Here is a 17389-nt window from a genome sequence, read left to right on the forward strand (position 1 = left end):
ATGCTAAACCATAATCAGTGGTGTTCTCGGAATGATCTATTATCTTTAATCCTCTCAAATAAATAAAAAAAACAGAGAGAAGCAGGAGAAAGCGAGACGAATGGCTGCGCCTGCAGGTTAACACCACTCTAGACAAGCACTGCCATAAAACATTTGCATAGCTTGTTTTAATGTGTTTGGGAAAATTGGCCGACTCGGTTTGCGAAGATACCTCAGCATGGAAACTTTTACCTGGGTGGTCTCTTTCCTCCCATCCAACTGTTTACCGTGCGCTTCTAGGAATCACAGCTGAGATAAACAGACGAAAAAGAACGAGTGTCTGGTTTCACGAGCTCACACAATGCTCTTGGTACACCTGCTTGTTCCGAACGCACATGTTCACCTATAAACTCTTTTATCTGAAACAATAAACACGCTCAGCTCTACCTGTGTGCATCAACTCGGGCGTTTAACATCGGCCGTAATTAACCACGAGGCCGTGCAGACCAGTGATCTCATTCCTCCACACCCATCCCCCAGTCCTCCTCTCCTGACACTTACCTGTCTTCTTCTGCCAATCTCCTGCCCTGGATATCAAATTGGCCCCGGTGTGTGTTTACATGACAGATTGGGCCCCAGTGGGAACCTTAATTGCATCATTTCATGGATGCGAGTCAGCGTAGCGGCTTACAGACAGTAAACACCAGTGAAGAACCAGGCTTGGACATAGCTTGTCTTCATGAACACACACACAAATGGCTTTGCGTGACACCCGTGTGTGCCTGGGTTGGGCCAGTTCTGGTTATCTTCAGGGTACTGGATGTCCTAGATGAGGTGTGAGTGTAACCGTGGGTTTGTATTGACTCCTCAGATCAGTCAAAAATGAGTTCACATGTGTTTAAGTAATCAGATATTGGAATAGGAGAATCTGACAACGGCGACCGCCGACTGTTGAGCAGCTGGAGTCTCGTATCAAGCAAGAATAAAGAAAAATTCCACTTGTAAAACAGCAACAATTAGAGTCCTCAGTTCCCAGAACATTAAAAAGTCTCATTAATAGAACAGGTGATGGAAAACATTGCTAAACACGCCCGTCTCAGCAAATTCTTTATTATTCTTTGTTATTTTATTTATGCATTTTCTCATACTTTAGCGTAGACAATTAGTCTTCCACTGCTGGGGACCCCAATCGCGCCCGAGCAAGATATATTTGGCTGTCATACGCTCCCCCCGACACACGTGCAGTCCACCAACCCCTTCTTATTCGTCCATACTTCCAAGGATTCGTGCATGAGGCTAGTCTCTTGCACTGATCTCTGCGTTCCTCCATTTCCATACAGGCACCTTGGGCTACTAACCAGGGTTCTTATACAGCACTGAAGACCCCACCTTGTTTTGTAGTCTGGTCTTTTCTCACCCAGCAGACCTTAGTGGAAAATTGTATCTGCTGCAGGAACTGCCAATTATGCCTGCTAGGGGGCACCCAGCCGACTGGTAGCAGAGCTGAGATTCAAACTCAGAAATTCTAGTCCTTCAGGTGGCACAGCGGTAAAACACACGCTGGAACCAGAGCTGGATCTCGAATACATCGTATCGAATCTCAGCTCTGCCTGCCTGCCGGCTGGGCTGAGAAACCACATGAACAACAATAGGCCTGTTGTTCAGATAGGGGTGGGATATTAAAGCCGGATAGGGACTTTCTAATGCAACTACGACCTCTGCTGGCTGATTGATGGTGCCTGCACATAGACGGGAAAAGAGTGCTGTCGGGGTGTGTCTCTCCGTACACAGTGCTGATCTGCATTGCACTCGTCAAAGTGTAGGTGATAAAATGCATACGGTTGCTGCTCACGTGTCGGAGGGGGCGTGGGTTGGCTTTGTTCTCCTCAATCAGAGCGGGGATCGGCATTGGTGGAGAGGAAGCATGACGCAATCGGGTAATTGGATGCCCTAAAAGGGAGAAAAAGGAGAGAAAATGCATAAACAAAATAATAAAAATAAAAAAACCTACAAAATTCTAGCGGAATTTCCTGCTGTGCCACCTGGGTGCCACTAGGTAACAAATTGTAATTGTGTTTATATTTACAAACTACAATTATCTTTTTTTCTATTTAAATATTTCTATTTAAATATCTCCTCTATTTAAATATTTACAAACTACAATGATCTTTTTTTCTATTTAAATATCTCCTCGATGGAGGCACCCCATCAACAAAAATGGTGCATTTTAGGATTTCCGTACTTACAAATGAAACTCCAACCTGTTTTTCCACAATATTGCCCAGCCTGGTCAGGTTTGCTTTCACAATCCTACAGAAATTCATCAAATGTTTTTTGGGACTGTTTGGCTTGATCAGATGAGTTTGTACTGAAGGGAATATCAGAGTTCCTGCTCCGTGGCCACACACACTGCAGCAGTAGTCCTCAATGACTCAGTCATGTAAACACATGAGGTAACAGAATATGCTGTGCAATCAAGGCCGTGACAAGAGCAGATACAGAACCAAAACACTGTCATGTAAGGAAACTACATCAGCTGTTTACTCCATCCATAACCCTTTAATGTCCTCACCAAGAAAAAAGCAAAGGAAAAATTTTTAATTTAAATTTTTTATTTGTTTGGGGCATTAATAAAAACAATTGGTGTTTTTTTTTTAAATAGACCCCCCAGTTTTCAAAATATACACCTCTACCAAATGGTTGAGATGGCACTCAGTGGTAAAATCAGAACATGAACCAGAAATACAAAAAATATTAAAAACAATGGGCAATGACATGCTAACTCTTTGTTTTCTTAACTTTTGTGACTTTTTAGACAAGTGGAATGTGTCCAAGGTTGTCATATAACATCTGGTTGTGAGGGCCTTGGGATGTAGTGTTTCTTCCGAGACATATTTGTAGTAAAATCAGAACATAACATCAACAACAATAATAATAATAAAACAATAATAAATAGTAACAACAACAATAAAAAGCAATAATAAAGTGCAGTAACATGCTAACTTTGTTAACTTTTGTGACTTTTTTGAAATACTCATGTGTGATGTGCAACAGCACTAATGGTTTTTCAGCATTGAATCCAATTTATTTCTTGTGGTATGCTATGAAGCATTGCTGGTTTGCATTAAGACACAAGAAAACATTGCATTTCTCACACTTCCACCTTGACACACCCTTTGGACAGAAGTTGCACCGCCCACGCTTGACACTGTGAAGCGGCATGTGTCCACAGTTGTCATAACGCACATCTGGTTGTGGTTGTGTGGGTCTTGGGACATATTGTTTCTTCTGAGACATTGGTGGTGGAGAAGAGAATGATGGTCGGCCAACCTTGGATGCTGTCTTGTTGACTTGCTTCAAAGTGTGGGCGACTGCCAGGCGGAACCTTTTGAGAGGTATTGGTTTCTCATTCAGTAGGTCACAGTCTCTCTTGTAGACCAGCCAGGAGTTTGAGACGCACAGGTCAAGAATGTATCCAAACAGTGGTAAGTACCATCGCCTTGACTTCGCAGGGGTCTTGTACATGTGCACCAGCATGTCAGAAAGATCAATGCCTCCCATATGCTCATTGTAGGCTGGGATAAGTGATGGGCAAGGGACAGAGATCTTTGTCTTGTCAACTTTGCTCCACCTTTTGACAGTGGAAAGAGGTGTGATCCCACAAGCATTGCTCAGAAGGTTGACACATTTGTTGTCAAACCATTTCACTGCAATCACACCATCAGAAGACCTATAATCGAAAGCTCCACGTCCTTTCTTCCTTAGCTGTTGGTCTGTAATCAAGGGTATTCCACTGACACGGTTTGATCGGACAGTGCCGATGCATTTGACACCCAAGTTTGCATGTACATTCTGGATCATCTTAAAGCTGGTGAAGTAGTTGTCACAGAAGACAACTGACAGCTGTGGTTGCGTCATGGTTTTGCACAAAACTGTCACCAGTTTGGCCCCTAGAGTCAGCTCTTGCTCCTGCTCACTTAGGGCAATATTGAAAAATGTGGATGCCCCTTGATAGAGCAGTAGATCATGGATGATTCCAGATGAGCTGGCTCGGCAGAACAATTTAAAGCCGCACTTGTCTGGTTTGTTGGCAATATACTGGCGAAGAGTGCCGGCCCTTGTGCCTTTATATGCCACCATCACCTCATCAATACTTTGTTTGTATGTAGATGGAATGAGGAGGCACTGCTCACGAAGCATCTCAAAAAGGGGGCGGATTTTAAGAAATCGGTCTGGAGTGCTATCCCACTGTTGATTGTCATTAAAATGAATGAACCGACGCAACAGCCTGAATCTTTTACGTGGCATGATATCAGCTATGACGCTGAATCGTGACTCATGGTGCCAGTAGTCTTCAATAGATGGGAAGCTGAAAACACCCATGAAGAGTAGTATTGCCAAAAACTCTTCAATCTCTTGTGGACTAGTTTTGATTGGATCCCCCAACTCTTGGGCAGAGTATAGATTGGTCTGTTGAGCAATATGTTCAATCATCTTGTCAGTGAAGAGTGTTTTGAAATACTGGAATGGTGTCTTTACAGCATCAGGGGGCTCAAATCTTGAATCAGGAACCTGGAATGTCCCAATGTCTTCATGTTTCCAGATTTTCTCCCTGCCTTTGTTTAGGCCTAGGGGTGAAGTAGGGTCACTGGTGTCCTCTGGCTCCTCTAAGGAAACTGTTTTCAGGGAGTTTTTCTCTTTCATCTTCTTCTTACGGGGTGGCGGTTTAGAAGATGAACTTGTTGAGACTATGTCCTCTTCATCCATGGACTCAAAAGATGTTTCTCCAGAGTCTTCTGTTTGTGTGGGCAGATAATCAGGATCCTCTATTTGGTCATCGTCATCACTCAGATCACCATCAGACTCTTGAGGATTTTCTGGTATGAGGGCTAGGACAGAGCGTGGTCTTGCACCATAAAATATTTTCGTGTCCATCTATTATTTGTAAAAAAAAAAAAAAAAAAGTTAGCATACAATTTGTTACAACCAATTTCCTTGTATGTGTCAAAATTTGTCAAATAAATAGATTTAAATATATTTCATGGAATAACAATAAATGTGTCACATGAACAAAATATGAATGATCAGAGATTTTTATTTCAAAGCAAGAAGTTGGTTCTAATTACTATAGCTAAGCATATACACTTTTACCCTAAAGAGTCAATTCAACCATTTGGTCACATATGTTTTAAAAAATTATTTGACCCTTATAAAACATATTTATGCTGTATAAAGTTACATCATTCTGATCATTAAAACCTCTGAAACTACAATGTGCACAGAAAATATGCTTACCTTTGAAAATTTGGCCAAAAAACGTCCGAATGGGTGGCTTGTTTTACTGGTAGCCCACTTCGGCTATGGAGGTGAACTGAAACGGCATACTATTGAAAGACACAGTGACCCCTAGTGGATTTTTTTTGCATAACATACCTCTACCGAATGGTAGATATAGCACTATCAGTTTGAGTTAAGTTCAACAACTTTTCAATAAGATATAGTGACTCAAAATGTGCTCTACCAAAATGTTGAGCAGAACGTTAAAGGGATAACCACAGCTTACAAACCAGTCCGTACAGCTAGATGAACTTCAGCTATTGCTCCGAATTACTGTACCTCATACCTCCAGATATATAAAAAATACTTATGGAGTTTTCTCAGTTATACAGTTCACAGAACTTGAACAGGTTCAAGTAATAATCATCTGTCCTCAGTTAGAAATGCACTACTAGGTTCCAAACTACATCTGTCAATAAAATATCTGTCTTGCAGAAGCTTTGTGGATTTGGTTTCCATGGACAAGCGGCTCTAAATAACCTCAAAAAAATGCACAATACCAGTATTCAGATGAATTGATTTAAAGCATACTGATAAATTTTCCTTGGATTTACGAAAGCACATTCTTTGAATTGTTTTCAATAATAAAAATCAATTTGGAGAGGCTAAGCAAAAAAAAAGAAGAAACAACTACATACAGTGTATCACAAAAGTGAGTACACCCCTCACATTTCTGCAAATATTTCATTATATCTTTTCATAGGACAACACTATAGACATGAAACTTGGATATAACTTAGAGTAGTCAGTGTACAGCTTGTATAGCAGTGTAGATTTACTGTCTTCTGAAAATAACTCAACACACAGCCATTAATGTCTAAATAGCTGGCAACATAAGTGAGTACACCCCACAGTGAACATGTCCAAATTGTGCCCAAAGTGTCAATATTTGGTGTGACCACCATTATTATCCAGCACTGCCTTAACCCTCCTGGGCATGGAATTCACCAGAGCTGCACAGGTTGCTACTGGAATCCTCTTCCACTCCTCCATGATGACATCACGGAGCTGGTGGATGTTAGACACCTTGAACTCCTCCACCTTCCACTTGAGGATGCGCCACAGGTGCTCAATTGGGTTTAGTCCATCACCTTTACCTTCAGCTTCCTCAGCGAGGCAGTTGTCATCTTGGAGGTTGTGTTTGGGGTCGTTATCCTGTTGGAAAACTGCCATGAGGCCCAGTTTTCGAAGGGAGGGGATCATGCTCTGTTTCAGAATGTCACAGTACATGTTGGAATTCATGTTTCCCTCAATGAACCGCAGCTCCCCAGTGCCAGCAACACTCATGCAGCCCAAGACCATGATGCTACCACCACCATGCTTGAATGTAGGCAAGATACAGTTGTCTTGGTACTTCTCACAAGGGCGCCGCCACACATGCTGGACACCATCTTAGCCAAACAAGTTTATCTTGGTCTCGTCAGACCACAGGGCATTCCAGTAATCCATGTTCTTGGACTGCTTGTCTTCAGCAAACTGTTTGCGGGCTTTCTTGTGCGTCAGCTTCCTTCTGGGATGACGACCATGCAGACCGAGTTGATGCAGTGTGCGGCGTATGGTCTGAGCACTGACAGGCTGACCTCCCATGTCTTCAACCTCTGCAGCAATGCTGGCAGCACTCATGTGTCTATTTTTTAAAGCCAACCTCTGGATATGATGCCGCACACGTGGACTCAACTTCTTTGGTCGACCCTGGCGAAGCCTGTTCCGAGTGGAACCTGTCCTGGAAAACCGCTGTATGACCTTGGCCACCATGCTGTAGCTCAGTTTCAGGGTGTTAGCAATCTTCTTATAGCCCAGGCCATCTTTGTGGAGAGCAAAATTCTATTTCTCACATCCTCAGAGAGTTCTTTGCCATGAGGTGCCATGTTGAATATCCAGTGGCCAGTATGAGAGAATTGTACCCAAAACACCAAATTTAACAGCCCTGCTCCCCATTTACACCTGGGACCTTGACACATGACACCAGGGAGGGACAACGACACATTTGGGCACAATTTGGACATGTTCACTGTGGGGTGTACTCACTTATGTTGCCAGCTATTTAGACATTAATGGCTGTGTGTTGAGTTATTGTCAGAAGACAGTAAATCTACACTGCTATACAAGCTGTACACTGACTACTCTAAGTTATATCCAAGTTTCATGTCTATAGTGTTGTCCCATGAAAAGATATAATGAAATATTTGCAGAAATGTGAGGGGTGTACTCACTTTTGTGATACACTGTAAGTACACAATCATTTTATTAAGATTTATTTATTTATTAGGATTTTAATGTCATGTTTTACGCACTTTGGTTGCATTCATGACAGGAACGGTAGTTACTGGTTACACCTTGATTCATCACGTTAAGTTTTTAAAGTCAAACACAGTCATGGACAATTTTTATCTCCAATTCACCTCAGTTGCATGTCTTTGGGCTGTGGAAGGAAACTGGAGCTTCTGGAGGAAACCCACACAGACACGGGGAGAACATGCAAACTTCACACAGAAAGAGCCTGGACCACTCCACCTGAGAATCGAACCCAGGACCTTCTTGCTGTGAGGCAACAATGCCGCCCTGTTTAGGGATTGACACAAGAGGAAATAACTGTATATTTATCAGTGATAGACAATTTCCAAATGATTGTTTGTCGCTTAATAAGATTTAAATAGCATAGATGAAACAGAATTCCTTTATTTGTCATATATACACCGATGAGGCATAACATTATGACCACCTTCCTAATACTGTGTTGTTCCTTTTGCTGCCAAAACAGCCCTGACCCATCGAGGCATGGACTCCACTAGACCCCTGAATGTGTGCTGTGGTATCTGGCACCAAAATGTTAGCAGCAGAGCCTTTAACTCCTGTAAGTTGCGGGTCTCTATGGATCGGACTTGTTTGTCCAGCACATCTCACAGATGCTCGATTGGATTAAGATCTGGGGAATTTGGAGGCCAAATGAACACCTCAAACTCGTCGTTGTGATCCTCAAACCATTCCTGAAGCATTTTTGCTTTGTGGCAGGTCGCATTATCCTGCTGAAAGAGGCCACAGCCATCAGGGAATACAGTTTTCATGAAAGGGTGAACATGGTCTGCAACAATGCTTAGGTGGCTGTCTGAGAGACTGAGAGATGCTTATAGTCTCCATCTGATTTCCACCTTTTTGGACGCTCAAAGAAGCTTTAAGGAGAAGAAGATTTTCATGTGATGATAATGTGAAAGCAGCGCTGCATCAGTGGCTATGCGCTCAACCAAAAACACTTTTTGCTGATGGCATTAAAAAGTTGGTACTACGCTGGAAAAATGCATCGGAGGGTGATTTTATTTGTTTTTAAAATTCTCAATAAATAGAGTTTAAAAAAGTGCACAAATGTTTTAAAGAACTCTTGTATTAAAGTAATACAACATAAAATAAAACAACTTTATACACTAACCGAGGAGAGATCGGGTTGACTGGCCTGAAGTAGTAAACAAATGTGGCAATACAGTAATCATATGAATTTTGTTTAAATCTGTTATCTATAAGAATAACTCTTCAGTTCATGTACACAGTATTGAAAAATACAATTTAAACCACCGGAGTCTTGGAAATATTTAGTATACATGCCCCGTCATGTTTACCCAGTTCATGGTTACACTGTTTATTAAAGATATCCAGGCATGGGCCCATTGGGGCAGAGAAAGAAAACCATTTCAAATAAAGAAAAATGATTTATGCCACAGATAGCATATAAACTAAATTGTACCTCATCAGGCTGGCTCCAAACACTGAACAGACAACCAGGCATCCAGCAACTCTGTGAATACACTGTGGCGACTATGATGATGGCCCTCCCAGGGTGGTCTTCATTCGTTATGATAACGAGCCGTCAGTCTGATTGATTTTTGGTGATACTGTGCTCATGATGTTATATTTATTTGAAGAATTCAATTAAACAATCTGTATAGAAAAGCCACAGCGCACATTTAACTTCACTGTAGGTCTGCATGGTGTAAACCGGGCTCGAATGAAGACCTTTGGGGTTTGGCATGTATTGCTGCAATCTGAGCTTGTTTGTTTCAAGAAATGTGTGACCTGCGTAAACAGCAAGTTTGTAATGCTGAGGTCATCATTGTTTACAGTATACACCGATCAGCCATAACATTAAAACCACCTGCCTGATATTGTGTAAATCCCCCTGGTGCCACCAAAACGGCTCTGAGCTGTCAAGCCTGACTCCAAAAGACCTGTGATGTGTCCTGTGGTATGTGGCATCGAGATGTTAGCAGAAGATCCTTTAAGTCCAGTAAGTTACAAGAAATGGTGTCAATGGATTGGTCCATTTATGAGTGTGCTTTACGTCAATCCAGCTGAATATTGGTATTGCACGTTCAGTTGAGCTTATATACCTGTAGAACTGCTTGTTCACTCACTCACTCACTCACTCACTTGCTTAACTGCTTATCCAGTTAGGGTCGCAGGAAGGGGGGGGTGCTGGAGCCTATCCCAGCTATCAATGGGCGCAAGGCACACAGTAACACCCTGGACGGGGCGCCAGTCCATCGCAGGGCAGACACACATACACACACACATTCACCTATAGGGCAATTATATGTCTCCAATTAACCTGACTGCATGTTTTTGAACTGTGGGAGGAAACCGGAGCTCCCGGAGGAAATCAACGCAGACACAGGGAGAATATGCAAACTCAACACAGAAAGGACCCAGACCGCAACGCCTGGGGATCAAACCCAGGACCTTCTTGCTGTGAGGCGACAGTGCTACCCACCGAGCTACAATGCACTCTGAGTTCTGAGACTTTTTTGTCATAGCAAGTATAATTCTTTTTTATTTTAGCAATTTGTATTATAGTAACTCTTTGTGTTGTCGGACCAGATTAGCCTTTCCTTTACACCCATGCGCCCATGACCCTGTTGCCAGTGTACTTGTTATCCGTCTTTGGACTACTTTTAGTAGGTACTAACTAGGGCTGTCACATGATTAAATTTTTTAATCGAGATTAATCACAATTAAAGAACCAAATTAATCGTGATTAATCGACTGCAAAAATAACTAAACAAAATTTGAACAGGTATGCACATTTTTATTGCAAGAACATGTTTACCAATAAAAAATTTAATACAATTATGATAAAATTAGTAAATCTAAATTATTTTAAGAAAGCCAGCCAATGCCTATATAGAGTTGTTAACAGCTACCCATCTTTCAGCCAGTTATTCAAAATGACAAGTCTGTTCACATTATCTGGCAACAGTGAGAATCTTTTCCTGTTCATAACCCTGACACTGGAAACAGGCGTTCAGGGTACTACAATCAACCATTTCTAGATGCAACATGTATAACGTCACGTTGTAATGTTCCCACGACGTGTACAGTTCATGGACTTTCCATCCAAATTCCTCTGAAATAAAGTTAGACTGAGTCTGAGCTCATTTAGCCTGTAACGCGTATCCATGCACGCAGACGCCCAACGAGACTCTGACCAAAGCGTGCTCTGACCAAAGATGATATTGAAGCATAAATTAATAACTGTAATTTTGTCTAGTGATGATTTCTCACGCTTTTCGAAAACAAAAATTTCAAAACACCCCTATATTTCGTAATATGTAGCAGCAGCAGCAGCTCGAGTAATTTGTAACTCACCAATGCAAACTGGAAAAAGAGCCGTGTTATCGCTGTACAGTATAAACACAATGTTGCTGTGTTAAAGCATCACAAATGACCACAGTGACACGTTTAAAGTGGCACAAACACAGCCCAATTAAAATCGTTTGATTCAAAATTTTATTCTTGATTAATTTGGACTACTGTCAGTAATTGTAGAACTACAAAGTGCTTCAATATAGTAAATGGAGATGATAAAATGGACAGTGAGTGTAGAAACAAGAAGGTGGTTTTAATGTTATGGCTGATCGGTGTAAGACTAAAGCTACTTCTCTCTGCACCACAACCTGATTACAAAGCTTTAAGACAAACTGCAAAATGAACTATTTTATCTGATATGATCTGCAGTATTTCTCGCTCTTTCACATGTTCAGATTACCTTGCAGATTAAAATGTATGTTTTTGTAACACTGATTTTATAGGGCGGTATAAGGATTCTGGCCTTTACTTCAGGATTAACATTTTAGAAATATTGGGCTTGCAGCCACATCGGCTTCCTTGGCATCCCCTGAACGTCCCTCTGTCTACTGTACCTTGATGAAGTTTGAAGAGAAAAAAATCTATCTCTGGAAATTTGGCCAGTGACGTACAAGAAATGAAACACTTCCCAGCATTGATCCACAACAGACACCAGGGGAACCTACATAAATTCATCGTTTGTTTGCACTGGGAAACCTTCTCTGATATTTTTTGCGGTGAGATGTTGAAATATTTATGTGCGCTGGACACTTTGGAGATTTTGAAGCCTCTCAGTGTATCCTTGTTACCTGGTGTGGACACAGTTTCAGATAATCTGCACTCAGTCATGCGGAGGAGCAGCCAAATGTACACCGGCGTACAAGAACTACCAAGAACACCATTTATTAAATCTCTTCTAAAAGCTAATGCAAAAGTTTACTCAGTTGATACTTCATATAAAAAATCCTGCCACACATTCTATAACCTTCCCAGTTTATTACGAGGGTTCTTTGAAAAGTTTACGCACTTTTTTTTAAACTTTAATTATTAAGAATATCAAAAACTAATGACATCACTTTTCTACAGTCACCTTCTGATGCATTTTCTCAGCATCGTACCAACTTTTTAATGCCATCAGCAAAAAATGTTTTTAGTTGAACGAGTAGCCACTGATGCAGCGCTGCTTTCACATCCAGGTGGAAATCAGATGGTGCTAAATTTGGACTAAAAGCGTCTCTCAGTCTCTCTGTCTCCAACCAAAATATAAAAGTGCTAAAACTTTTTGAACATCCCTCATATAAATGCATACCCTGTATATATAAAAATTAATGGGGAACAGTTGCACTTTCGCTGTTTTTTTATATATTCTTTATGCATTTTCTTTGCTTTTTCTCCTGACTTTTTAGCGCGTCCAATTGCCCGATTGCGTCACGCTTCCTCTTCACTAATGCCAACCCCGCTCTGATTTGAGGAGAACGAAGCTAACCTATGCCCCCTCCGACACATGGGCAGTAGCCGTATGCATTTTGTCACCCACACTAGGTGAGTGCATATATGCGATTCACTCTTTCTGCACTATTTCCCGGCCTCTGTGCAGGTGCCATTAATCAGCTAGCAGAGGTCGTAGTGCATCAGTTATGAGAGAGTCCCTATCTGGCTTAATATCCCACCCCTATATGAACAACAGGCCAATCGTTGTTCATGTGGCCGCTCAGCCCAGTCAGATGGAAGAGCTGAGATTCGATACAATGTATTTGAGATCCAGCTCTAATGCACTTGCGTGTGTTTTTCCCGCATAGCCACCTGAGCGGCTGGCTGTTTTTAATATTAGCAACAATGGCAGTGAATAGTGGACCAGTGATCACTGTTTCTGTACTGTTCAGATGGAACCTGAAACCGGAGACTAGAAACAACTCTGACAGAACTTAATCAAACAGTTAGCCTATTTCTAAAAACATTTTTTTTAAAGATTTATGTTACATCCACCCAATATTTAGTAATGCTCAATATGCCCCCACCCCCAATATACTGATGTAAACTTATAAACAAACATATTACACTTACTGCACAGACTTTGCAGGACATTCTTTGGCTTGTAGTATTGAACAACCTCCAGCAGCATTAAACAGGGATGGTTATTTGAAAGTATATGGCTGTAGCCTGAGGTTCTTTTAAGGCAATGTTCCCATATGATAATTTTAACAGAGATCATGGCTAGACCAAGGCAAGACCAAAGACCAACCTTTTGTAACCTTTGTCAAAAGAAATGCAGAATAAAAATCAATCATACAACGTGCAGTTTTAAAAAATCAAAAAACACCAAGAATACACCATTTTTGTTAAACATGCTATACATTTTAATAAACATAATGATATTTTTGGGAAGACACTGTGATAGCCCTAGTTTTATTTACAAATACATGATCAAATTCTTCACATAAAACAAAACCAACATTGCAAACAACTTAAATAACTTTATGTCATAACTACTTAAATAATGAATTAAACCAAAATAAAAAAGGGTTACTCTATTCACACGACACCTTCCCAGCAGCTCCAATGCAAGTTTCACATTAAGTGCTAATATTACAGAATAGACTTACAGCATAAATCCCTAAACAAATTACAGAAACCGTAAAAGTTAGACAAATGAACACTCAGTAATGCTGATATAGTATAGAGAGTGAATAATAATACAGTATACCCGAGTACTCTACTACATTAAACCATATGATCAACAATAGAGTGTTTGAAGGAAATCAATCAAACTGACTGGCCACTCTGTGCTACATGCGATGATATTGATGGTCTTTGAATTGGTCCTCTACCAAATAATTCAACTGATCAAGTTGCACAATGAAGTACATTTGAATAGCAGGACATCTGGCAGATGATTTAAAGGTTTAAAAACAGGTTTTATTTGTAATATAAGAACATACTGATTTTAATTAGTCGAGTTTGTGATGAAACCACCAGTCAGTATAATCCCGCCATTTTTTCCAACATGGAATTTTCCATGGGGGGTATTGTTCATGATTTTATTGATGACTCATAGGAGCATGCCAAAAGTATACAATTACACATTCTCCATGTCTGCCTTTAGGCCTGTTTAAAACACATTCTTACATGCTTCAGTGGTGAAGCAAAACACTGACTGGCATCGTCTCATGACTGAAGTTATAAATGCAGACTAGAATGCACAACCGACAGACTGTCGTATAGCTTTTGGGAACTGTGAGTAGAAATATATAACATTAATTTATATGCTTAATGTAAAACTGCTTTCTATTCACACTCTCGTCCGTCATATATTATAACACTTAAAAAAATAAACCCTCCTCTATTGAAACAATAGTAATACTATATTATTTTGCAAAGCTAAGTAGTACTTGTCTTAGTACAGTACTATAAGAAATGTACAGCACTAAAGTTGATTCATTTTTGAAAACTAAAATATTAAAACAAACAAACAAACAAAAAACCCACTGGGGTCCTTATTGATTAATGATGGATATGCACAAATCCATGGTTAAATAGTGTGTATGGATATGAAGAAAATTTCCAGGCTGTCAGTGTTTTATTCATACTTGCAATCTGCTGTCAGTTTTATTTAACAGAACAGAAAACCTGATCCTGTTTGTCCCTTGCCACAAAAATGACCTATTTTATATTTTTAATTGTAACATGCACAAATTGGTTCATATTGTTTACTGCAACTGTGGCTTGTCACTTATTTATTCAAAAATCAATTAAAGACATTTAATGTATGAATAAGTTTAGGCAGTAAGATAAAATACATTACAGGCCCTCAGGGTGATGGAGATGGAAGAGGGGGTGCTGCACAGCAACATGAACCTGAGGACTGGGGTTAAACCCTCACCTCTGGTCATTTTCTGAGAGTAATCTTGCATGTTCGGGTGCCCAGGTGGCACAGCGGGATATTCCACTAGCACACCAGCGCCGAGATTCTGAACTCGTCGGTTCGAAATTCTTTGCAACTGTTCGGCTGGGTGCCATCTAGCCGGCATAATTAGCAGTGCCTGCAGCAGACACGTCTCTGCTAAGGCAGGATGACCGGACTGTGTGGGTGGGGTCTTCAAACGCTGTGTAAGGACCCTGATTAGCAGACAGAGCCTGTGCAGAATGCATGGGTGAAAAAGGGTTCCGCTAAGGGCTGCATGTGGGTCGGAGGAGGTGTGAGCAGCAATATACCCACCTCGACTGCACTCAGGGATCCCCCAGCAGCGGAAGACAAATTAACTACGCAAAATTGGGGGAAAATGCATAAATAAATAGAACAAAAATCCTGCATGTTCTTTTTATGCCTGCATGAATTTATTTTGGGTAATGTGGTATTTTTGACCTCCCAAAACCATGCAAAAGAGCAACTAGCTGTTCTAAAGGAGCTGTGCTCCAAGGTGTGGGACTCCCCCCTTCCCCATGAACCTGACCAGGACGAAGTGGTGAGAATAATATAATATTTGTGCATAAGCATCATTAATAAACAAGGGCCCATAATAAAAATGATAAAGAGCATTTGTATATGCAGTCTCATGCAAAGGTTTTGACACCGCTGGTCAAATTTCATGTTTCAAGTTAACAAATCCTGCACAACAAACAAAATTCTGCACATTTTAATACACAACTGAACTGTTTGTTCACTTAATTTAACATAATAGGTGAAAATCAAACGCAATTCTCTCATGCCCAATCAATATTTTATCAAATGATTACTATAATTCTATAATTCTTTATAGATACTGTGTAACTTATTTTTACTTAGAAAATGATCAATGCATGATGAGGGGTGTCCAAATCTTTGCACGAGACTGTACTTATGGCAGTGTTATTAGCTCAAAATACATAAGTAAAAAAACCCTGCTGAAAACAACAGCCAGGGCCAACAGTTTTTTTTAGCTCATTGAATCAGGCAGGTCTGTTTTGATTAGTTTCGGATGCTGGTACAACTGGTTCTAGCTAATCAGGCAAGGAGACCAACTAAACCAGCCCAAACCATTAAAGACCAGCAGTTGTAAAATGGTGTGCGCTCAAAATCTATACAAATCTAGCTTGTTCCTGTGCTGAATCTCAAACAGAACCCAAAGCTTATGAAAACCTAATGAAACCTGTAAATCTATGATACATTATTTATACTGAAAGCAGCGTGCATGGTCATGAATATCGAAAAAAACAAACATTTGTAAAAAATGGAATAAAAGTGACTATTAAAACATTCTTGCTTTGCAACTTACTCTATTTTCTTTATACAAAAATACACACTGAATGTCGTCAATATTCAGGTTTAACTTTATGGACCCCCATCTGAGCAATTCCATAGCGTACATCTGATGATAGTTGGCATCTTTGACATTTTATTAATCATAAAAATATGGATATTGTACGTTTAGCAAATGAATGGAGACTCTATAAAGGCTAAGCCTTTGGTTTATGGTTCTAGATGTAGGGCCAGCATGAATTTACATGGTTAATTTTAGTCAGGTAGACCGTCCATTTGAATTCCCAAACTGAGTCCTTGAGTCTTGATTGCTTTGTGAGTTTGTGAGTCTAGCGAGTCCAGTCTTTTGGAAGAAGGTAGCAGGGCTGCAGACTTTGTGAAGTCCTAATACTCAGTGAAGACAGCAAATCAAATACTTACTGGATCCATTACCTCATGAGGGCTTGTTTTTGACACCCACTGGTCTCACTATGGGTGTATGGATATGTAAAAGGGCGTGGAACAGTGGACATGGAACCAGTGTTGTTTTGAACCATTTTAATAATTTAGTAAAACGAAATTTAAAGGAATCAACCAAATATAGAGTAAATACCAGCATATATTGTTCCACCAGGTAAAAGTACAGCTATGTGAGGGTGGTGCTGATGGTGATTGGGTGCATTTGGAAGTCGGGGTGTTGATGTCCTAAAGGGAAACCCTTAATCACCTCCTTAAACTCCATCTCCGACTGTTTTACACAATGAAACTGGTGAGGTCCAGCAGGTATGATGTCATGTCGATTATGTGATCCATGATGCCGTCTTTGTTTTGTTCAGTTTGCGTGCCGCGTTCTCCCTTCTCACACTGGGCTCCGGAGCAGCCTTCCTTACAAAAGCATTTGTTTGGTTCGACACATACGCCGCCATTCCGGCATGCAGGTTCACACTTGGCTATGAAAAAGAGGCAGAAGAAAAAGCAAATGAACTAACTGTTGCTAACTTGTGACCACGGCTATCAGTGTGATTTGAGTTTATTTTTAAGGTTCATTCCAATAATAAAATAGGTCCCAATTCTAACCTCTGTGGCTAATCAACCATGGTAGCCTAGTGGGTAGAGCTTTGGGCTATCAACTGAAAGGTTAAGAGTTCGAATCCCAACTCTACCATGCATGCTCTACCATGATGGCTGACCCTGTGCTCTGACCCCAGCTCCCAAACAAGCTGGGATATGCGAAGAACGAATTTC

At 40.7% G+C, this 17389-nt stretch overlaps 2 protein-coding genes across 2 annotated transcripts in view; both read right to left on the reverse strand.

The window, feature by feature from the left end:
- Positions 1-2579: 2579 nt before the first annotated feature.
- On the reverse strand, positions 2580-5504 carry LOC134314617 (piggyBac transposable element-derived protein 3-like). Its single transcript, XM_062995279.1, has 2 exons — positions 5275-5504; positions 2580-4914 (listed from the first exon to the last, which is right to left on the reverse strand). The coding sequence occupies exon 2, from the start codon at positions 4912-4914 to the stop codon at positions 3064-3066; it is 1851 nt and encodes a 616-aa protein (XP_062851349.1). The 5' UTR covers positions 5275-5504; the 3' UTR covers positions 2580-3063.
- A 10668-nt stretch (positions 5505-16172) lies between these two features.
- hhip (hedgehog interacting protein) overlaps positions 16173-17389 on the reverse strand; it is a 72533-nt gene continuing 71316 nt past the window's right edge. The window contains exon 13 of the mRNA XM_062995280.1: positions 16173-17094. Coding sequence (XP_062851350.1) covers positions 16898-17094 — 197 coding nt within the window. The 3' untranslated portion in view covers positions 16173-16897. The remainder of the gene's footprint in view (positions 17095-17389) is intronic.

This window comes from Trichomycterus rosablanca, chromosome 5 (genome assembly GCF_030014385.1).
Source record: "Trichomycterus rosablanca isolate fTriRos1 chromosome 5, fTriRos1.hap1, whole genome shotgun sequence".
In the NCBI taxonomy this organism is placed as follows: domain Eukaryota; kingdom Metazoa; phylum Chordata; class Actinopteri; order Siluriformes; family Trichomycteridae; genus Trichomycterus; species Trichomycterus rosablanca.

What these genes read in the sequence shown, in the direction of transcription:
- LOC134314617 (XM_062995279.1), bottom strand. Translation starts at nt 4,914, where the DNA reads ATGGACACGAAAATATTTTATGGTGCAAGACCACGCTCTGTCCTAGCC.